A 24,618-nucleotide genomic window follows, 5' to 3' on the forward strand; every position below is an offset into this window, starting at 1 on the left:
ACATTTGCAAATATGTGTTTTAAAAATAAATCAGTAAATGAGTGAAGAATTCAGAAATGGCATGTCCCTGGCACAAACAGCAAATAGGACTGAGCTGCATTTTGTCTGTATTCATCATTTTGCATTGTTCCATGCGTCATCTTGTTAGTTTCCTCATTCAACTGAAATATCCCTAGTCCGTCTTCACAAGACTTCCCATAAGTAATGAATTCCATTGTCTGTCTTAGGATTTTTGGTTTTCATTCTGTCTTTTATATTAACTTGGAACAGGCATGATGGTGGAATTGTTTGAGACTTAGATGTACCAATTTAGTGTCCACATGTATGTAACTACACTACCATTATAGTAAATTCAGATAGTATTGCTAGAATCCATGGAGCCTAAAGAATACTGATCAGGTACTAGGTCCCTATTTTAGGATAAGCTCTGGAGTTGCCTTTAGCAAAATGAGAGCCTAGACATCTGCTACACCTGTGGACACATGTACACATTTGTCTTAATTTAAAATGAATCCCACTCACAGTGTATTAAGTATTTATTCCAGAATGTAAATATCAAACAAATATCATGAACAAACTAAGGTGGGGGATATATACCTGTATTTTGTTTAGATGTAGGAAGACGAAAGCATTCAGAAGGAAAACTTCATATACTGAAGATTTTCCAGGACTAGAGCCTTTTGTCTCTAATACCAGGGTGCTTTTTATTCTAGTGTCACCATGGTGTGATACTTAGTTTTTAATTAGAGGTGTCCCTGGCCAGTGTTTTGAAAGGATGTGAGCATACATACCATTTGTGTGGTATTAGGAATAGAGAGTCACGCAGGTGTGACTCCTTTTATTTGTTGAGTGATTACAGGATACAGAAGAAAGAAAATTTGAGCAGGCGCTCAGTTGATGACGTCCAGTGTTTCCACCTGTTCCCCTCCTCTTCCCAAATGGGAAGTTAATTAAAATAAAGTTAATTGTAGGAGCGCAACCAAGAGGTTATCCAGAGAGGGATCATTTGGTGATTGGAGGAACCTGGGGAGAGGACAGAAAGAAAAGCAAAGCTTAAGTGAGAGGTATCACATCTTAAATGAGAGAAAATATCCTCATAGATCAAGGGCATTTCAAGTCTGCAAAGTGCTCTTAGAAATCATTCAGGAAGGGTGGAGTATGTCCACATAATTTGCAAGTGGCATCTCTTCTCTGAATAACTTCACTGAAACAGATGGCTTTTTATGAGGTATTTCATATCTTGCTTCCACCAAAATATTGATTTAAGAGTCATTCCTATTGGCAGCCATTACTTCAATCAAACAGATTCAAAGAATTTAAAAATTGTATAAACCAATTATTAAGGAATAATCATGATAGTTTCCAGATTTCTAGGAAAGAAGGGGAAATGTTTTGTGTAGTAATTGCGAAGTTTATAAAGATTTATTGAAAAATTCTTTTTAGAGGTTTGGTTTTCTTTAAACTGAATTGAATATGGAAATAAATATGTAGAATTCAGAATTAGTAGTGGAAATTGTATAACTAATTCTTCATGTGCTGTGTACCAGAATATCTCCCAGGGACACTTTATGCTTCAGTTTTAATCATCACTGTTTACTCAAGTGGTGATTGAAATATCAAGATTATAGGTTTAAAATAAAATTACTATTAATTACAAGGCTGTCATCTGGAAAGAGTGGCAAACTGTATGAATTTTGGTTCCAGGAGGATGCTTAAATGCCTGCAGTATAAAAACATTAGGATTTTTGTTGTATCTAACCTTACTAACTGTCAAAAAGCATTCATACAGCCAGCCACCAATGCAGCTATAGTATTTGACACAGATTTACCTTCGCCATCCTCACCTATAAAACTGTCGGGAGCTGTCAAGAAAGACAAAGGACTGTGAGAAACATCTTCAAAAAGTGAACAAAGACAGAAGTGGCTGTGGATTACACTTAACACCTCATCTTCAAAAGCAATTCCAGTGTTTTGCGAGCAAATTAAATAACTTAAAAAACCTTTGAGAATTGGAAAAGAGGTAATTATCTCTGCATTAGATGTAAAGGAAGAAAAACAGCAGCAGAATTACTTGCTGTAACTGTTGAGTCCCATTGTTTGAGATGTTTCTAATTATAAAGCACTGGAAGCTGTAGGAGCCAGCAAAGACATGTACTCAAGAGTATTTTTTCTGCCTGGATTCAGTTGCCTAAAGCTGTGCACTTTGGATAGAATTTTTTTGACCTGAAACTCCAAATTGACACGAGTATCAAAAGAAAAAAAAACCCCTACCATTTAAGATATGAGAGGTGAAATAAAAGGAAATATTACTTAAAATCATTTAAGTCAAAGAACTACAAATAAAAGTAGCCTCTTGAATTTCCCTTTTTAATTTTTCTCCTCTCCCTCCATGTTTGGAGAGTTGGAGAGCAGCTTAGAAGTCTGCATACAGCTGTCAGACACACAGTCTTTTGGAAGAAGCCTTCTGGAAATATCTAGAAGGAGTCTTAAGTCACGGCTGCTAAGGGTGAAGCATGAATGCTCTGAGGTTAAATCATCTGCCCAAAGGCCTGTCTCTGCACCTTCTACTGGCATAGTCTTGCATCCCTGTATGGTTGCTACAGAAAAGCTTGTGGGGATCCTATGTCTAACTCTGGTACAGATGAGCTGTTGCTCTCATGTTGCTAAATCTGTGATAGTCACTGCTGATCTGTGGAGCAAGTGCTTTGCTTGTCACTAGTTTTTGAGTCTTCAACACTGAGACTCTTGGAGGTTCATATGGGTGTATTGCTGTTGGTGCATTGCCTTTCGATGTGCAAATTGTTCATTCGTGTTGAGTCACTCTACTGTCAGCAGAACCACTGTCCTATTTATGCAGGTTCTTTGCAAGTCCTGCTTTAAAGCGGAGAGAAGTGCTGTTGTATTATAAGAAGACTCTGTGAGACGATTCAGTTTGCAGAGCCACTGGCTGTACTTTTCAAATGGACTGATCTCTACTACCTGACAAAACACAGGAAAATATTTCCCATGGAAAACTTCCACAGGAGCTATGGTATGTAATTACAGCTCCAGTAGGGTAGAAACTTTGTCTCTTCCCCTTCAGAAAGGAAGCACTGGAACTTTTTTTTCCTTAATCTACCCATCTGGGATTTGACAACAGCTATCTCCATCCACCTCCACAGGGACATAGTAAATGTGTATCTCCTAGGTGCTGCTCCTAGGTGCATCACTTGCTCACTGGCACTAAGATGTACCTGTTCTGTTGAGGTTTGTCTCTGTTGTCCAGGATGTGTTGGAACAAGCAATCATTTCTCCTATTTCAGAAAAATGCAACAGTTGGAGGCACTGGGGATTCCCAACTCACCGTGCTGTTCAGAATAGCATGTGTGTTTCATGTTTCTGGTGAAGGTTTTGCACAGCTCATTGCAGTAGGGCACTTCAGAGAGGCCACTAAATTCCTTTTACATGGGCAGCATCTGGAGCTTGCCTGGAAACCTGCTGTGGTGAACTTGAGCTGGCTGTAGCGTCATAGAATTAGCTTTAGACATCAAATCCCCATAGCAGAAATTAAGATACTTCATACATGTCTTATTTACATCCCTCATATATAGAGCTGTGCAAAACTTCAGAACAATTGTTAAGCAATTCAGAGTCTCATTTGTTACTTCGGAGAGAGAAGAAAAATACTTTTACATCTGGCTTCTTTCAATGCAGTTCAGCTATATTCAAAGCTGTCATGGCCAGATGCAGTCACAGGGTGCTGCATTACATATGATTTATGTGATGTGATCTGTAGTGGTGTCACACTAGCTTATCATCATTGTTGACAGAAGTTCAGTTCACTGGTTGTACTTCTTTTAGGTACAGCTGATACTGTAGTTTGGAGCATGGCTAATGCATCAATTATGTGCTGGAAGATCCTGGCCTTGACCCTGGGTTCTCTACAGAGATCTGTGTCCATTTCTTGGACCTCTTATTTTAAGGAGTTAATCAAAACACTAAAATAGAAGACAATGGTGTACATTGCCTTCAGGATTGTAAAGTTGAGCTGTGTAGGGCTCTCAGAGAAGAGATTGTTTTCTGGTGCCTTGTTGCTGTTCAACAAATACCTCATCCATCTGCCCAACCTCACTCATAATCTCTTTCAAACACGACCCAGAAGGAAAAGAGCTGTGTTTCAGTGAACTGTGGTTGTTTGCTTCTTCTCATGCTATGTTTAAAACATCAATACTGACTTCAGAGATGCTGTCAAGAGTCATGAATGGCCTGTTCCATTCAAACAAAACAAAACAAGTTATGTGCTATTTCCTTCCTTTTTTTTTTTTTTTTTTTTTAAACCCTTGTCCCCTTTGCAAATTGGCTACCCTACCTTTAGGGTAGTTGCTTTGAAGTTGTTTTGTGTTAGGAGTATCTGAATGGATACTGAGACATGACCATAGTCTCTAGGAACTTTTCTTATCCTGTTTGGGACGTTACTGCCTGTTTTCATTTTTCACTCTCTTCTTATGTTCTATTTAAAAGTCTTTATGAAGAATTTTGCAAATGCTCAAATATTACTGTTGATATATTTAGCAGAAAAGCAAATGCAATAATTCTACGTAGTAGTTTAGTGCCTTTACCAGATGTTTGTGTGAGAAAGGATTCACGATTCTTCATGAAAATAACAAGTTGAAATGTAGTACAATGAAAAGCAGAAAGAAAGAAATGTTTGAATCTCATTGGCAATCATATAATGAAACATATGTAAGTGTGCTTGTGCAGTTGAAAATGTATACATTAATCAGAACCATGCTTTTGAATCTTTTCTTATCTAGGATACAATTTGTATGATTCCTTAATGACTGAAATTGCCGGGAAGAGAGTAATTATAAACTTACTCTGATAGTTTTAATACATGTAACTGTATGTAGTTAATACATGCTCCAACTAGTTATGGGTGACAATAAATTCCCCTGGCCCTGTATAGTTTGCAGTATCTTTTGTCGGCAGCTGCCAGGACAGTACTTGACTCATCAGTATACAATAGTCTTATCTGTTCAGGGACAAATAAGACTTAAAAGATTTATTTATTCATGTCACCAGTGTCTCCCAAGTATAAAACTAGTGGGTTTCAGTTTTCCTAAATTAACTGAGTCCTCAGGGGAATATGATGGCTCTTGAGACATGGTGCATTTTCATCGGCCAAAGAATTTTGCTTGTATGGTGGAAGAGCAGTTCATTTGTATGAATATTAAAGTGTGTTGCCGGGATTTTATGGTCTAGTAAGAGTCAATGTTTTAAATTTTCTCAGCAATCTGTTGTCCTATGTAGAGAGCTATTTCAAATGGTAATCAAAATCCATTGTCTTGTAAATCACTACAGTCTAAAGCAATCACCAAACTGACTCTCATTTACTTCGGTAAAGTGGATCATAGTTAGTAGCTAGACAGGAATGAATGAAAGAAAATTTTGTCTGCCTCTTAGACTTTGTCTACCTTCCCTCCTCAGCCAGCCTCAGCTGATACACATCATGCACTAAAGCTATAATTATTGAAGAGTTACAGGATGAAGTTAGCAGGATTTTTTTTTACCATTAGAGCAAAAAAGTTTTATTCATCGTTTCCAGCCTGCTTGTAATGCTGTTTTTTCAGGACTGTCTCTTTTCCTAGTAACAAATACTGTCATTGCCTGTTTTTATCCAAGTCATTAGTTAGTATTCAGGGTATTACAGATTACTTCCACTAGGAGGAGAAAAAAAGGGACGGAATAAGCCTTTGCTGTTCTCTTGATTTACAAATTAAATATATGAGGGGCCCTTAATGCAAGAATACAGGAAGTTCTTGTTTTTGTTTAACATGATAGGAAATATATATCAAAAGCTGTTTGTTTGTTTCCTCTGCCCCCAGTCTCTCTCCAGTGAATGCTTTCTGTCAGAGCTCTCTTAACTTTCTGTAGCATCACATTAGCAGTGTCATTTTGCTTCTTTGGCATCTCTGTGATATTTGCAGCTGAGACCGTGTGGAACAGCAACATCAAAGCCCATCCCTCAGTCCTTCAGTTATTGTGCCTGTGTAGAAGCATTTGAATTCTATCTGGGCCTTGTTTTCTGTTATTCTAGCCATGTTATTGAACAAAAGGACTTAAAATTGTTCTATTTTTTTGTTCTCAGGGGTACCATAGTAGGACATTATTCAAAGAGATTATATGACCACCTTAGCTCCATCACATGGTTACTTACCCCAGCTCTTTAGTTTCATTCTGGTCACTTCAGATAGAGGTCTAGGGCTGTTCTTGCTATAAGGATTGTCTTTCGCATCATGGAAAAATTCAGTTTGTTGCTTTTAACAGAGATGGTGCTTGTTTGTTTATTTGTTTTGGGGGAAAATTACATCTTACATTCTCTAGTTTTTAAAGGTGGCTGTCTGTCCCAAGGGGTTTTTGATAGTAGTCCTCAACCATTGATTAAAATGTGTCTACATACTTTAATAACGAGAATCTTAGGGTTGCTCTGTTCTTTTGCCTGTTTACTAATGAACCTTTTCTCATAGCTAAAATTTGTCATGCTTCTCTAGGAAGTATTTTTGTGTGTGCAAATAAAGTGTGTGTTTGTGTTATGGTGATAGGGTAGAAATGAAAAGTAAGCTCTATAGAGCCTGCTATCTACAGCCAGTTGCAAATACAGTTGAGTATTCCTTGCCTAACTTTTTAGTGCTCAACTCCTGCAGTGAAATCCACAACCCTAAATGAGGTACCTCTGTTCTTCCTAGGTATGCGTGCCACATACTTGGCATCTTTAAGTGGTATTCAAAGTAGCTTGCACGTTGTGGGCAGAGGGAAGAAGAGTGAAGGATTGGGAAATAAACATCTGAAAACCATTTTCATTTGCGGGCACAGGCTGTAAATCTTAGACACTTAAATGAGATATTGATTTACATCCCTAAATTTCTTTAAGGATGACCAGCTCACTCTTTAGTTTAAAAACTTAAAAGCTAAAGAATACCTGTTTTATGTAATGTATCCAGTGGCTTTTTCTAAGCAGTCCTCAGATTAAAAATTTGAATCCATAACTCTTCTGCTCTGAGTGAGCTCACACTTGTTGCTTAGTGTCTCCTGCATCCATTAGCATGGCTTGGCAACTCAGCATCAGCAGGCAGATAGGCAGTTCTTCACTCCTCTAGGCTTCTGAGCAGGACTAGTTAAGAAGGAGGAATCGAGAGTAATAGAAATTTTAATCTCTCAGGCAGGGAAGACTTTGTATCAAGAGCTGCTTCTTCATAATCAATAGAATATTTACAGTAGGTATTAAAAAAAATGGTCAGCAGTAACATCAGAGTTGTCTGAGTGGCAGCTGTTGTGAATGCTGTTTGTTTAACTGGGATTGATACTGTCTTCCTGTTGACAATATTCACCAGATCCAGCCTCTTGGATGAATTAGATATTTAGATGCCTAATTCACGAATCCCAAGAAGTTGCAGACGTTCTTGATCTCTGCCAAGATAGCAATGCTTAAGGTAAATTTATTGGTGGAAACTCTGGTACCAGCAGGATCCCAAGTGTCTTCAGTAGTTAGCTGGATTTCTTTATACATCAGTTTCTTGTACTTAGTCTTCAGATGAACTGATGACTTGTGTGTTTGTGTGCCCTCAAAGAAAGTGTTGCCTTTTCTGTAAAGGTGATTGGGGTGAGGTGATATAAGCAAGGTACTTGGTTTTAGTGTATGGAAATGAATATGACCATTTTGAGGTAGACACTAAATTAAATGTGACAGTGATTTGAAGCCCTGAATTCCTCTAAGGATATCCAGGTCTTGCTTTAGTTTTAGGTTAGGGTTTTTTGGTTGGTTGGTTTGGTGGTGGTTGTTGTTGTTGATTTTAAAAAAACACAAACTCACAACAGGGTCTGTTATATGTATTTTATCCCATCGATGATGTGTCATTGTTTTATATATATTATCCAACTAAAGAGGATGTAAGGTGTTCAAAACGGGAAAGACAAGATAAGTCTTCATCGTATGAAACTGAAGGGAAAAAAAATTTTAAGTTTAGAATCAAAGACCTAGAGCTGGTGTTATTGTGACTAGAATTTCTAATATAGCACACTCCGTATTTGAAACTGAAAGTTAAGAGGAAGTTACTCAGGTAGCAGTTTATCTCAATAACATACAAAGCTTTAGAACAAAGTTAAAATAAAAGAATAATTAAAGATTTAGAGATAAATGATATCAAATGCAACATGAGTTTACCAGAGGTAACTTGTGGCAGAACAACGTAAGAGCATTCTTTGTAAAATAAACCACCTTTACAGATGGGAGATATGGTAGCTTTTATCTATCTTGTGTTCAATAAAGCATTTGTTACGGAACTCGTACTAGAAAAATACTAATGAAACTTAAAAAGATGTTCTTTAATGCTTTAATCTTTTGTAATTGCATAAGAAAGCAACTAGAGAAGTAGCAGCAAGTTGTGCTATGTACTGAGTGTTTGTACTTGACAGGAGGAGGAGGGGAAAGGTTTGTGTATGTCAGTCAATCAGAGGACATACTACTTAAGAGTAGTCCGGTGTCTGCAGGTGCTGGGTCTGGTCTGAGTCTGTCCTCATTACTTCAGCAGTAACAGCCATCCCCTGTGCAGGGAAGGAGAGGGTAAACACCTAGGAAATAGTCTGGGAAATTTGCTTCTGCTGGGTGGTGTGAAGAAGCAGTAAAGGAGAGGAGTAGGAGGGTGGCTGCAAGTGTGTCTCTCCTTCACAGCAGTTGCTGTGGTCTCTCATCTCTCCCTCTCCTTGCTGATGTGGCAGCAGCAGCGGGGTTGGCTTAGTTTGGCCTTTGGACAGGAGCAAGCAGATGCACTAATTGCTGCCTGTTTTGCTAGGGTACTGGTATTGGTTTGAATAAAAGCATATTTGGAGCCAGAGGGACCATGCTGATCAGCAAATCAGAGAGTGACTTTTAGGCAGAAGAAACAAACCTAAGAAAGATATTTTCAATCCGTGAGCAGAAAAAAATTGCACTTTCACACTCCCAGTCTGACAAACAAGCTTCATGGTCCGCAAAGATGACTGGGAGGAGTTCATGTAGTACGCTTCCTTGGAGACCTTCCGTCCCCTCTCTAGAAATTCAACAAAGCTGTGCTTAAGCCAGTAGGTTGCACATTTCTTTCAGTGAGTACCATGATATTTACTGCTGGCATTTCTGGCTTTTCCAGCATCATTCACCGAAGTGTTCTGCTTTTCAGAATACTTAGTAGGCTGACTGCAGGTTGTTTCTCCATCCTCTGCACGGCATGCAGGTGCTGTATTACAATCATTCTTTCTTGTTTTGGGATTTTAGCAAAGCTTTTGATACTCACAGTATCCTTCTGGATAAACTGTCCAGCACACAGCTAGACAAGTCCATAATACGTTGGGTGAGCAATTGGCTGACGGGTTGAGCTCAAAGAATTATAGTAAATGGGGTTACATCAGGTTGGCGGCCAGTCACCAGTGGGGTTCCCCAGGGCTCTGTTTTAGGGCCAGTTCTCTTCAGTGTTTTTATAAATGATCTGGACTCAGGAATCGAATATACGTTAAGTAAGCTTGCCTAATAAAGTAGGAGGAGCTGTGAACTCCCTTGAGGGTAGAGAGGCCTTACAGAGAGATCTGGATGGACTAGAGAGCTGGGCAATCACCAACTGTACGAAAATTAACAAGAGCAAGTGCCAGATTCTCCACCTGGGATGGGGCAGTCCTTATTATACATACAAACTGGGGGATGAGAGGCTGGAGAGCAGCCCCGTGGAAAGAGTTCTGGGGGTTTGGGTTGATGGCAAGTTGAATATGAGTCAACAGTGTGCCCTGGCAGCCAAAAGGGCCAACCGTGTCCTGGGGTGCATCAAGCACAGCATAGCTAGCCAGTCAAGGGAGGTGACTGTCCCACTCTACACTGCACTGGTGCGGCCCCACCTTGAGTACTGTGTGCCGTCTTGGGCGCCTCAGTATAAGAAGGACATCAGACTATTAGAGTGTGTCCAGAGGAGGGCAACCAAGATGGTGAAAGGCCTCGAGGGCAACACTTACAAGGAGCGGCTGAGGTCACTTGGTTTGTTCAGCTTGGAGAAGAGAAGGCTGAGGGGTCACCTCATGGCAATCTACAACTTCTTCAAGGGGGGCAGCAGAAGGGGAGGAGCTGATCTCCTCTCTCTGGTGACCAGTGATAGGACACGAGGAAATGGAATGAAGCTGTGTCAGGGGAAGTTCAGATTGGACATTAGGAAAAGGTTCTTCACTGAGAGGGTGGTCGGTTGCTGAAACAGGCTCCCCAGGGAAGTGGTCATGGCACCAAGCCTGTCAAGAGTTCAAGGAGCATCTGGACGACACTCTTAGTGATATGGTTTAGTTTTAGGTAGTCCTGTGAGGAACAGGGAGTTGGACTTGATTATCCTTATGGGTCCCTTCCAACTTGAGATATTCTATGATTTCCCAGATATTGAAATATCTTGGTTTAATTTTCATTATTTTTTTGCCTTTTCTGAATCTTTAAAAAAAAAAAAAACCACCTAAAAATGTGTGCATCCCTTTTGTGCTTTAGTTTGATTTCTGTAAACGTTTTTGGTGCATGCAGTCAAACGTTGCAAATAGACCTACCTCTATTGTATGTCACACTGTCTCTCAGAATGTTTTTCAGCCAAAGCTCTGCAAAACAGTACCGAAATACTGTAATATAAAAAGCAGCTTGCAGCAGTGAAGCTAACTGATGGTCATAGCAGAGAACATCAGGTTTAGAAGAGTGGAGAGAAGCATGAACAAGATTATGAAAGGGTAAGGGCAGAGCAAGGACTTGAGATGAGGCTTACAGAGCAAAGAATTGGAATAATATGTATCAAATCCCAAGACTTGAAGATAGAAACTGCGCAGCATAAACAGGAGGAGATATAAAGGACAACCATCAAATTAACAAAGGAAGCAACATGACAGTAAGATAAGAGAAAGGATACGAATACTTACTGTATAAAAGTGAAACTTTCCAATTGACATTGATGGGTTAGGAGTGGAAGTCGGGTTGGACTAAATTGGCAAAGGGCAAGGGTGATGTGAGTTCAAAGGCAAAAATACTGTTTTGTTTTTAACACCTCACAGTTTGAGGATACCTGTATAATTATTTGCCTTACTCCTGTATTGCCAAATATGCCAGTCGCTTTCCAAAGCTGTTACTTGGCATGAAAGTTGTAAGGTAATGAAACAGAAACTAAGGTGCAGTTTTCGTAGTTGCAGGGTGTGGTGAATCATGCAACTCGTGAAGGAATTAAACTCACAAGTTTTGAATAACTGTTACTAAAGAAATGCCTAACATTCTGATAAATGAATTCTAAACAAATAATTCATAAGTAAAGATTTTTATCCTGGTTTTCTGTGGAAACAAGGCTCATAGGAGTGTGCTGTTTATTTTGCTCATCAGTCTCTTCTTCTACTAGTAACTTTTGAAACTGATAGCCAGTTTGAAATCACTTGAAAAGAGAAGTGGAAGGTCAAAAATACCTTCCACTTAAAACTCACGGCTGGGTGGAGGAGAGAGCAAATTAGTATGCTTGAGGCAAGCAGCACATTGACATTATATGTTGATTTTGGCAAGAGACAGGTAGACAGTCCACACATCCTTCCCAGCTACTGGCACAGCATTGCTCGCTCTTGCTCTGCATCCTGAGGAACATGGAAAGAGAACAGAAACTGGCGTGTGGGAGGAGATGATGCACCTCCCAAACAGTGAACTAGGCTCCATTATTTTCTTGTTTCTGATCATATGTTTTTTACAATCTAATTTTCTGACTGCTTTTAACTGAGAATCCCTGAAGAGCGTAGGTTTCATTTCATCTGTACCATTAAACAAGCCCAAGGGATTAAAAGATTTCTATTCCGTTTTTAACATTTGATAGATTTGAGAGCTGAAGATATGCTTTTATTTTTAATGAAACTGCATACTATTTGAACTATTATCAGTTTGAATGTTTCTACAGTTTAATTAACAATACATGAGCATTGCTGTGAAACACAAAGTCTTCTGTTTGCTGTTTACAGATTTATTGCTTATATGCTATAAATTTGTTCTGTATGCATTTAATGCATACAGTCTGTGAGTGTTATTTTAACCTTAATTCTTTGTTGTCTCCTTATTTTCTTAAAAAGAAATCCACCAAATACAATATTAAATCCATACTCTTTAATAAATCAGTTAGCAGGTGGCATTTTTCAGTGGGATCGATAATCCATATCTCAAGTACCCTAAGCACCTTCATTACAAAACCTTTATTTACTTCCCTTAGTAGAGGCTCAGGCTTTAAATTTGAAGATCCCCTGTCATCTAGTATCAGATCCGCTGTCATCATCCCCTTCCAACTAGAAAATGGTAACTCTTTCCAGACCAGAAAGGATATGGAAATTTTGTGAAAGATCCTGTTTTAGTTAAATCTCAGCTGCTAGCATTAATAACTACAAAAAAATAAAAATCTTCATTTGTTTCACTATCTGTCTAAAAATCTTGTAAGCAAATAGAAGAGAGCTTAAAAAAGAACTATCATAATCATGTTTGTGTGTAAATGTATACATTTAGTGTGTTCTTTGGGAGAGGTAGCACTGAAAAACTACTTTGTTGCACCTATCACACACTGAACTCCTATTTAATTTCTATCTCTGAATTGCTGAATCAGCGAGTTTTGCCTGTGTGAGAAGTACAGAATATTGACCAGTGCCTGAAGAAATTTCATTAGTTTGTAAAGATGTCAAGCATGTTATATACAAATATTTTTTTCATCTTAATGTAAGATTTGTTCACACTTCTCATATAGTAGAACTCAATGTAGAGCAGAAGTATTCATGAAAAGGATTAGGCAAAATTTATTTAATCTGTACAGAGACACTTTTAATTGTTGTCTAAAATCTGCTCAAGGTAGAGTGAATTAAGCTTTATTTAATGTCATCTGTTCAAAGGGCATCTGCAGAATCATCATGTACTAATTTCCACTGTCTTGCAAAAAAAAAAAAAAAAAAAAAAAAGTTATTGCTCTTTGAAGGCCAAAAGAGGTGATTCATGAATGGAGATGTCCAGTTACAAAGGGCAAAGCAGTGTCTATTTTGCCTTTTTTTTTTTTTTTTTTTTTAATTTTTAAATTTTATTTGCTCCTGGTGATAGCTGCAGGTATTGTTTATAGAACACTTGAGACTTCCAGAACATAATGGGTAAATCATACTAGTCAAAAAAATTAGGAAATCGTGTACTAGAAACCCATCAAAGTGGATTTCCATAGACTTAAGTGTCTTACTGATAAATTTAAATTTGAGTTATAACTAATGCTTATTTTACTTCTGCTTCGGTTAAGAATGTCATATATTATTTGGGTGATTTTTTTTTTTTTTTTAACCCTTCTGTACTCAAGCCATTACATTGCAACTGCTGGTCAGAAAGGGCTGTGGAAGGCTGCTTGATATTTTGCAAGCTGCCCAGAGTAGTGGATCCCAGGAACAACCAGTTCATTTTTCTTTTCCTCAGGGAAGAGGCACAAAAGGCTGAGGAAGAGGTAGAGCAGCAGAGGCACTCTCCTGTGTGAAACGTGCATAAGATTTTGTATTCCGTTTTGTTTCATGTTGAAGTGAAACAGATTTCTCAAACGTGTTATTTGGGACAGAATAGAAGTGTGAGGTGAAGAAGGAGGGGTCATAACCCTAGAATACCAGCAGGCTGCTGACTACAGTGTTTGCATGAATATTGATTCAGTCAGATTAAAGCATCTGCATTAAGCAGAGTTCAGTATTCTGACTTCAGACAGCATAAATTTGAACAGGAATCTCTCACATCCATGCGAGTGCTGTAACTCGGCAAACAGGAACTCAAGGGCATCCTTACTCCCTCATGTTTTGAAAAGAAACACTACCCTGGGTTGTCTAGTTCGCTTTCTTGCCAAAGGCAAATTAGCAAGTATACTCAATGTTACACTGTGAAAATACAGAATTATTAAATATGTATCCATCCTTAATTTATAAAAAGAAGTAAAAATTATTGGGGGCTTGAATGAAAAATGTGCTATTTTTTAGCATTGTTTATACCTCTGAGTAATGATTTGAAGCAGTCTGACCCTTCTGGAACATGTGTGCTCTCAAGGCAGAACTATCCAGGTGTTGCAAACTTAGTTTCTGTCATACAGTTTTAGTAGATACTATGGAAGATCTTTCAAAACTGTAAATGTCTAGATTATTTTTAGGAAGAGGATTCATTGTTTTGTTTGGAAGAGTGTGCATTTCCAGTATATGGAAGTCCAATTGTAATTCATATATCCTCAAAGCACATGTAGGTGCATGCATTACATTATCCTTTCATATAATTTTAATTGTTCAGAAACCTATTTTTATCTCATCTTCATTCACATTTCATCTTTGTAGAATCTTTGATGTATACATTTATAAATTATTTTAATCTCACAGATTTTCAAAGCTGTATGTGTACAGTTTATGAATTCTCTTTAATATGAGGAGTTTACTTTGTATCTCTGCCTGACTGCAGATTTGATTCTGACCATAACACTTGTCTGTCTTTTGTAGTTTTCTTTTTATATTTGTTTTGGAATTACGTGCTAAAGTGAGAAGATTAACAGCAAAGATTTATTAATGTTTGATTGTTATGACTGTGAATAGGAGATTGTCTCATATTGGGCAGATGATAGCCAAGCTGATCAAACTCCTCAGCTGTAAGAGGTTGGTAAATATATGTTACATCAACTGGCAGGGCAGTTTGACCATCTGATCAGACAGGCAAGCAGTAACTGTAAATAGGAAGCTACCTAATTAATGGTTTTTACAGCAAAAGTTTTCAGTCCGCCTCTCTATCTGCTTACCTAGCCCAAAATTGTGTCAGTGACGATTTTACAGGAGACAGTGTTGAAGACCATGGTAAAGTCAAGGTAAATGATACTCACTGCTTTCCCCTTGTGCACTCAGCCCGTCATCTCATTATAGAAGACGATCAGGTTGGTTAAGTATGGTTTCCTCTTAATAAATCCATGCTGACTACTACCGGATCGCCTTCCTGCCTTCGAGTGTTTGGAAATGGTTTCCAGGAGCATTCATCCTATGCAAACTTGTAAATGGTGGGCAAGTGTTTTTATTCTCGTGCATGTGTGCGTGTATACACGTGTGAGCTGGCTAGAGGAATAAACTAGATTGTTAATAGGATGCTGTGGTCTGCTTTTGAGTGGTTAAGACATGGCAGTTATTCTTAGACATACAAATTTGGGTCAGAGTATCCTTTTGTCAGTCAAAAATACTCATCTACAAAGAGATACTGAATATTAATGTTGCAGGGGTATACATTTATATAAAAATATAAATTATCGTAATTATATTTAAGGTATATTACTTTTTTCTTTGAAAGAACTCTGATACATTTATATATAAGAAATGATAATTTCTTCTAGTAGTGTTTTATGAAATAATGTCATGTTTACTTTGTAGAGCAGTATGTTTCATTACATAATGGTTATACATTTCCATTTCAGGGAACAAAGAAAACAGCTTTTATTTTTTTAATAGAAAAGACTGATGCAAAAAAAATATTGCTAATATAATTCTCATGTAAGTTCATATCACTCCTCCTGTGGTTCAAGAGAAATGCTTTGCTTACAGCTTGTTAAACAACAATATGAAAGTGAATTGTTTGAATTTGAAAATACAGTGTATTTTCTATCAGTTAGCACTTAATCAAGTTTCTTCCTGATAACTCTATTGACAGAAGACTCCAGTATAGCTCTTAGCTTGCTCGTGCATTTGAATTTCAAAGAATTCATTTGCTCATTTGTCTGCCTGTGACAAACAGAATTACTGTATGTGCAGGGTAGTCACCCACTTTCTATGACAGCAGATGGGCACTGTGACAGCTAATGCTGAAAAGCTGCCTCCTGGGGAATTCACACTCTTGGAGGAGTTTGCTCATGTGACAGTTTCCTGTAGTGCTGATCTTTTGAGAAAACAAAGTTTCTAGGTAATGGATGTGGATTTCTCATGTCTCATATATATGTAATTAATAGAGTTTTAAACTCTCTAAAATTTTGAATTTTACTTATTTTCTTTAAAATTTTAATATGTAAATCCCATTTCTATTTAAGGTAATTGTTTGGGGTAAAAAAAGATGGAGACATATTTTGAAAGATTAAATTTACTATTATTTCTCTTTAGTTTCAGGCACTGCATGCTGTATCACACACGCTGGTTTTGCTAGGAAGGAACAACATACTACTAAGAAATTCTTTAGTATCTCTTCTACTATCAGAAGTACGTCAGTTTGCTGAGCAGCTATTGCAAGCTCATCAGGTACTATCATCTTTTCTTTTGGAGAAGGGCCGAAGAGTGGTATTGGGGAGTATCTTGTCTGTATCTGTTTGTTTCATAGAATGTAATAAATGGATCATTCTATAGAATATGCAGGTTTAAGAACCCAGAAAATGCTAGCACCTAACTTTAACAGCAGATTCAAAAAAAGATATATAAAGTAAATTTCCATATGGATAAAAGTAAAATTATCAGACTGTGTAATAAATAGACTGTATAGGTTTTAAGATTATGCTATATCATTTGGAAAATACTTGAAATAATTAGTTAAAACAATTATTGCAATGTATAAATTGTGGGCTATGCAGGCAATACAACTTCGGTATCCAGCTGGACCCACAAAGAATTATATCTATCTCTAGCTCATGTCAAACGTGAAAGAAAGTTGCATTATTTTATTTCAGAATTAGATTTAATATTTCATGTTTAATATTAATTTACATGATGCAAAACTTATCCAACACTTAAAATTGTATTTAGTTTGTTGCAATGAGTAGGAGATGAAGAACAGAATAGAATGGAGATAATATTTTTGGTAAAATTTATTTTAAGGTTAAATTTTTCCCATTAAACTATAGAGTTTAAAAAAAAAAGAGAGACAGTAAGTGGATGTTTCTTTAACATATGGAGAAGAGATGTATGAAATAAATTGGGGTTTCATAGATTTTTCATGTATTTGTGTGTGGTGGTATTTTATGCAAACTGTTCAGTCTCACTTGAGATTATGACTTGATTGTACACTATTGTAGAAAGGTCAGTAAAAAGAAAGCACACAGCTTTTTATTTGGTGGAAAATAAAGTTATTGATATATATAGAAAATATTTATCATAGGTATATCTAGTGGTGGTCCAGTTTAACAAATGTTTTAAGTGTTGCTCAAGCAGTCTTAACTTCATGCTTTTTCTCTCTAGGATATGATATGGGAGTAAGTTCTGACTGCTGGAGAGGGAACATGTAATTTCCAACCCAAATTTATAGTATGTTTGAATTATATTCTGGAAAGACTTGAGAAAGGCCAGTTTTGAAAGAATTAGACAATGAGCCATATTTTAAGTCACTAGTAGCATACCAGAGTTATTGATGGCAGCCAAAAGGGAACAAATTTTAAACAAATGTAAAGATAGGGAAGTGTGTGATTGAAAAAAGTTTTGTTTTCTAAGTTTAAACAAGTTGCTCATTTTTAACATTATTAAATCTCACCTGTATAACAGAATTGGTCATGCCTCCTTTCAGCAGAGTTTTTGCCAGTGGCAACACAGAACTCTCCAGTGCTCCACACTGATGAACAGCTTACGTTGAACATTGCACTTTGCTGAGTTAGTTACTACTGTACTACTTAACCATGCCATACTGTAATTATTTTAAGTATTGCTTTCATATTGGGTACATAAAATTTATTTCTAAAAATTCCTAAAAGAACTTTGACTCCTCTTTGGCTTCACTTTATGTTTGAAAGAATCATATATTTGATTTTAAGATCATAATAAAAGAGATTACAAAACTGTATAACTTGCAGTTGAGAAAACAGAAGTAAATTAGTATCCTGTGATTTTAACCATAAAAGATTCTCTTTAACTACACAAATTATTTTGATTTTTCTAATGGCAAATTATTTTATTACTGGCAGTATAATTTGCATATTTATGGGAAGATAGTAGAAGATTTGATTCATATATAAATAGAGAAGTTGGCAATTTAATCCCTGAACAATTCTCATACCGCAGTTGGTATAATAAATTGCTTAAATGCCAGTCTCACTAGAGTGGCTTGATACCCCTAGTTGATATGTACAGCAGTTTTCCTTTTTTTTTTTACTTCTGGGAAAGCTATCACTCTTCCTGATTTCCCAACCCACCCACCCCACCTCACCACCCATCAAGAAGCAGAAACATTCAATTGTACTTCCTGGAACAAATGAAGAAAGTTGTACCCAGCACCGAAGGAAAGGTGCCTGTGGAGTGGGAGACAATTTGCAGGGGGACAGGGACTTGTACTCCTTTATTGAAAAGAAAAAATAAAGATGTTTTTGATCTTGTAAATTTATTCTGTTTCTTCATACTTAGTATATGTGGACTGAAATTTGGGACAGTGAAATGCATTTGTTACTTGATCTTTTCAGCTTCGGGACCAAATCCTTTTTCAGGTTAAGTCTGCTACCTGCAGCCCTCCATCTGTCTCGTTTGAATTACCTTGCATTTGTGTGTGCTGCAAATCTTAGCCATTATCAGTCCACAGTACCGATTTTCAGACTTTCTGCTACCAAGAGCCTTGAAATGCCTCCCACCTTTACAAGTGAGGAAATGTATTTTTATTATTGTGCAACGGGAAATGTATTTTTATTATTGACTTTCTGACAAAATACTTAATAAGGTTCCCTTTCACCCTTTTTTTTTTTTTTAAAACAGCCCTTTCTGTTCACCCAGAGAAATAATTTCTCTCATATTCAAGAATTTAGAGCCATTGTTTACTTAAGGAGAGTTTCCTGCTGTGCTTCTGCTTCCTCCCACTAAGTTGTCAGTTTGCCTTTTGCTACTGAAATGTGGTAGTCCCTCTTTTTTTCTTTTTAACTGATACAGTAATTTATTTATTTATATTTGCCTCATCCAGCATTATAAACGTTTCGTGGAAGATTAATGCATCTCGATCAACCAACGACAAACCATGGTCTGGAATAAAACTTTCAAAATCTTACCAAAGCTTATGGGACTTTCTTTTGAGTCCTTTTAAAACACTTTGCATTTAAGTAACCATCAGAAGAGTAAGTGAGCTTCAGGCGCTTAGGTACAGACTCCAGTGACTAATTTTACAATGACAAAGTAGTCTTGAAATGTTCACCCCCCAACACAGTGTTGGACTTTTTCTGAGAGTAGCAGAAGGTTCAAGGTGGCTGAATTTGAAGTGGCAGGAGCTGTGCATCTATCTGTAGCTGACACTTTGTAGGACTATAAGATTTTGAAAAGCTGCACTTCATGTAGGGAAAGTAACTGAAGTTCTGGTTTGCTTAGCTTGCGGTGAAGTCAATGTTTTTAAAGTTTATGCATTCTTGCATTTAGTCCAAATAGTTGTATTGTGTTCATTTACAAACCCTTATATATTCTGTATCTAATAATTATTTCTGGAAATACTGCTTAACAAAAACCTTTCTACTTATCGCAGTAGGAGGCTAAACTCTAGTATTTCTGACAGCCTGATTTACAGACCTGTTTCTGAATGTTTCTGACTTTGTGTAGCATTACTTTTGGTAGGCACAATTCTAAAAAGAATTAAAATATTTTTTCTTGTTTTATAATCAAAACTAACAATACAATATCAGTTTAAAATATACCAAATGACAGCTTAAAAAAAAAAAAAATCTTCGTAAATACTTAAATTAGAGTTTGCAGAAGGATAAAACTTTATATAATCAAACTTCATTAGCTGACAAATATCCTAATCCTGTTTTGTTACTTAAGCAAAACTGCTGTTAATTGCAAAGACGTTTCACGTCTTCCACTTAAGACAATAAAATTAGGGACTCTGAATTTTAGTTATGATTAGAGGTGTGCAAATACCTGTTTTCTTTTTGTTTTGTTGTTTGTTTCTTTTGTTGTTGTTGTTGGCAGATAGGAGAAATAAAGAAAACAACTGAGGCATGTATTCAGGTTAGCTTGCAATTAACTTTTCAACATTTGGTGAAAAACAGAAATTTAAAAAATAGTTTACTCATCCGAGCAAACTTCTGTTTTTATTTTTGTATAATTATAAATTTTTTTTAAAGTTGAAGATGTTTTCCAACACTGACTTACTTTGAAAACAAAATTCCTTTTAATTTTTCTAAATGAATCATCTAGGTATGTCAACATTTTTCTTTTAAATTCCTCATTAACACTTGAGCTAACCTTCAAATAGTTTGTAAAATGTTTGCATTCCAGAATATGCAACTTTATATTCAATCATTTCTTCAATGGGAACTCTGCTCAGCTCAGGTTGTGTAGGTTTGCGGATACATCCTTTGATAAATATTGAAAATTTTTTACTTTAAAATTCTGACTGATTTTAGTGAGTTTGTATCTGTGTCCTCTTGGAACAAGCTTATCTGTCTATGACCCACAGTTTTAAAGAGTTATCTATTCCCCTAGGATTACAAATTAAAAAAATAGATTGACTGTAGGAGAGTGTATCTAATGAACTACACCAGAAAAGTACAGAGATTACTCTGCATATTTTTATATTGTTCTCTAACTGGCTAAATCCATTAATCTTACAATATGACAAATTAATGTGAAATATATGAGTAATAGGATTCTGTTTAATATTTTGGACCAATATTCCCACGTTAGTATAGAAAATAAAAGTAAGTAAGGAGCATGTAAAACAGTATAGTTATCCTGATTTTTCACCCAGTTAAGATTAATTTTATGGTAGTAAACTCTCAAGCAAGTTAGTAGTTTGCTTTAATTCATTTAAGTAATTAATCATGTGCTTAAAGTGAAGCTCATACTTCAGCGCTTCACTGACACCAGGACACTGACTTCTAGGCAAAAGCACATTAGTATAAACTCAGCTGGATCCCTTAATTTTTACTGATGTTGGATACGTACTTTTCATTTTTATCTGTAATAGGAACCTTTTATACTTCATAAATACAGTTTATAAAAATACAATAACTAAACCTTATCTTCCTATGGAATGGAAATATTCTGATCCCCAATTGGATTCCTACTGCAGAGCAGATACAATTTTAAGATACTAAGATTTCAGAATGATACTGTGGAAGATGGATTATTTTTCAGATGTTGAGCTCCTCACCATGATAGCAGATCTTCCTTTATGATAATTGTTTCAAAGACGGAGGACGAGAAATGGAAAGCACATATTGGTTCAGTGCCCGTTTCTAACCCCCCCAGGTGTTAATTCCAAGAACTCTGAAAAAGAAAATTAAAAACCAGAAAATAGATAGAAAAATGAAGATGTACTGTGAAGTTTTGGAAAGCTCTGTTATTCAGTAATTGCTGATACATAGCTTGTCTAGCATTACATTTTTATATCACATTACTTTCTGTACACTATTTTTACATTTTTAAAACTTTAAAATATTTCTATCACAAAAACTGTAACTGAATAGTGTTTGTTTTTTTTTAAAACTAAACACCAAGTTATGTGTAATTATTAATTTTATATGTAAGCATTAAGTCCAAATCCGAATGTGGGTGCTAACTTTTCTCCTGAAATGAATGGTGCAGTTAGACTTTGACACAGGATACAAGGTGGGATTCAACCTATTTAGTTTAGACGTACGTAGTAGACGCTGTCGTCTACTTCTCATAGAAGTCAACCAAGCAGCTAAGGTTAACTAAAAAATTTGCCAACGTGAAGATAGATAGTTGTGCAAGGCTTTGTTGAATGTTACATAAATTCTTGAGAATTGGGCTCATTATGACAGAATAGCTTTGACTCAAATGAGTCAAAAGAGTTAGACATATGGCAGGATTTGTCTCACTTAACTTCAGATTTCTATGATGTTTCCATCTGATTTGTTTACTTCAGGTTTCCTTTATAGCCAAGGGAAGGAAAGAGGCATTTCTTGTTCAGCCTATTTTGGATGTACATAATTATGATAATTGGCCCTAGAGTTGTCTGCCTCTCTCTTCTAGCTATGAGGAAGGAAATTTAAGTTGATCAGTAGATATTTATGTAGAATGTAGGTATTTATGTTGTAGGCATCTGAAGTTAAGGGAGGAAAACCCCATCATACCTCTCTGAAGGTATCTTGGATGATCTGGGCCAGAGCTGTTATGCCAGGAAAGGCCTTATCCTATAGTTCTAAGAGGTAGTACATGCAAAGCGTACTTCTGTCTGAACACTGATAAACTTATGGAAGTAACCTTATTAGATGTTTGTAACAAGTTATATTTCAGTTAGGATAAGTTAACTTAGTTCCCAGATATTCAAATTCTTTAAGTGTACACGCCATTGGAAGAGATGGATGATGAACTGGGGTGCAGGATACATGTATTGGGGCTTCTTGTAACCTGCATGCAGCAATGGTGTGTCTGGTGCATATGCCTCTAAATAGGAAACTCTGTCAAACTAACAGTCTATGCGGGCAATGTATTTAGGAAGAAAAAGAACAAAGAGGAGCATGGATGCAGTATGATTTTGAGCATTTTCTGAGATTTTTGTTGCCATTCAGCACTGCGTAGCAAACAGTTGTGTCACTGAAATGTCAAACTACATGGCAACAGCTCTATGTGGAAGCAAATGAAGGGCTAAAATAGTCCTGTGTCTGGAGAGCTGTTTTTTTTCTGACAGGCCTGCAAATTAGGGACATTGCAAATGTCAAGATGGACTAGCTCAGTTGGTAATCAATCCGTCGGGGAAAATGGAGTTTGCCTGGAGCTGTGTTCAGCTAGATAACAGAAAGGTTTAAAGTGCTAAAAACGGAACTATTAATGTCAGGGCTTGTCTTCATAATCCTTTCTCCATGCAGCCATTCTGTATCCAGTGGATGCTCTGGGCACATATGGTACCCACCACATGCTTTATTCCAAATGCGAGTGTGTCTGATGTGATGTAGAGAATTCCTCAGATAAGCTCCTCTTTCCAAGAAGTCTACTTCGTTTATGCAATATGTCTAATCTCTTCAGCCCTAAGTTTATATATGTTGTATTAGAGCTTTTATATGGGTTAGAAAAAAAGCTATACTATTTTTCCCAAACATGGTAGAAAATGGCTAGAATCATTAATTAGAAAAAAAATAGCTGAGAATATTATGCAACTAGAAAAGCTAAATGCATTTTGCAGTCCACTGTTGTTCAAGGTACCAAAATGGCTACCCAGCATATTTGGCTTTTTGTAGTTTCTACTGCTGACTTTTACTAATGCATCAGATTACTAATACTTCACCCAGGTAAAAGAAAAGAGATTGATGCCATGTAGACCTCATGAAAATAATTAAACTTGCATCTAGATATCTGTTCATCATTTTTAATACGTCATTTCTTTCCTTATTATGCTGGTAAGCACAGATTGTAACATATTTCAAATTGTGAATGGTTAAAGATACTGCAAAATAGTGCTCTGGGTAAATGTAGGATGATTTTTTATTCCATGTGACCTCTGATGCTACTGGTAACGAAATAATGGCTGGATAGAATAATCAGTGGATCTGCATATTGTCTCACAGATATATACCTAGTTTGGAGATATGGATTTGTGAAGACAGAAATCTCTCCCTTGAAAGATGAGTGAAAGAATCAGTCGAGACTCAGTATATGTCGGAAGAGTGCCATACACCTTTGAAGTGTATACCTGCTTTTGCTGCATATGTCATCCCCTATTACAGATTAGATTTTTAAGGTGCATACATGTCGGACAGAACTGGAAAATGGTTCATGTGGTTTCTCTCTTCCCTCTCATACTATCATCAAATGATAGCACTAAGGAGAAAGGAGTTTAGAAGTATTCTTACAGAGCTAAAAGGTAACAGGGCTTTGACTGCACTTAGGTGCTTGGCAAAATTGAGGATGACATGTAATCAGAAAACCTCAGGTGTATTTGGGAATAGAAGCAGCAAATATCTATTACATGAAGAGAACTCTGTACTACTGTTGACTAGAGAATTATTACTTTTAATATTGGTGAATCATCTCATTCATGGAAACATAATAGTAGAAAAGGAAAAATTCTTAATTACAGAGATCAGACTATATCATACCTCAACAAGTAAATAAGTAATATTCCTGGAAATCTTCTTGTTTCAAATCGTGCACAAAATCCAGGCTTTAAAAAAAAATCAAAAATAACATGATTATAAATTAAAATGGCCTATTTGAATTCTTGATAAAGTAAAAAAAAAAGTGCAGTGAAAGCTTATCTAGGTTGATGCTGCTTTTACTTCCGTATTCTCAGTGTTAATTCTGTCCTTATCCTATTGCTTTCTTTACAGCTCAGTTAATCCTTTTGCATGTTTGAAAGGAGAATGTGAATAAGGAAGAAGCGTCTGATTTTTGTGGCATATGCGGTATACCCACTAGTCTAGAAGACCATTTGATTATTACTTAATCTGTGTCTCCAAATAAGTAGTTTTAATGCTCCTGTTAACCTCCTTTCTTCATGGAGCATTCTTGCTTACTGACAGTGATTTGCAAAACAGAATGATGTTACAGAAAATTAAGCACTGCTTCCTTAATGCTTTTGGATATTGGAGTTGTCTGTGTGAATTAGCTATATACCATATGTGCTCTTAAAAGTTCAATTTACAGGCAAGGTAACATTTTGTTACAGATTTATCTTCTGATTTTCTTTTTGCTTTTGGAGAATTGTTTAAAGTCTTC

At 36.5% G+C, this 24,618-nt stretch overlaps 1 protein-coding gene across 1 annotated transcript in view; it reads left to right on the forward strand.

The window, feature by feature from the left end:
- Positions 1–24,618, forward strand: part of MEI4 (meiotic double-stranded break formation protein 4) — a 76,400-nt gene that overhangs the window by 13,704 nt on the left and 38,078 nt on the right. Inside the window, exon 3 of the mRNA XM_075497301.1 lies at positions 16,150–16,284. Coding sequence (XP_075353416.1) covers positions 16,150–16,284 — 135 coding nt within the window. The remainder of the gene's footprint in view (positions 1–16,149; positions 16,285–24,618) is intronic.

This window comes from Mycteria americana, chromosome 3, assembly GCF_035582795.1.
Source record: "Mycteria americana isolate JAX WOST 10 ecotype Jacksonville Zoo and Gardens chromosome 3, USCA_MyAme_1.0, whole genome shotgun sequence".
Taxonomy (NCBI): Eukaryota; Metazoa; Chordata; class Aves; order Ciconiiformes; family Ciconiidae; genus Mycteria; species Mycteria americana.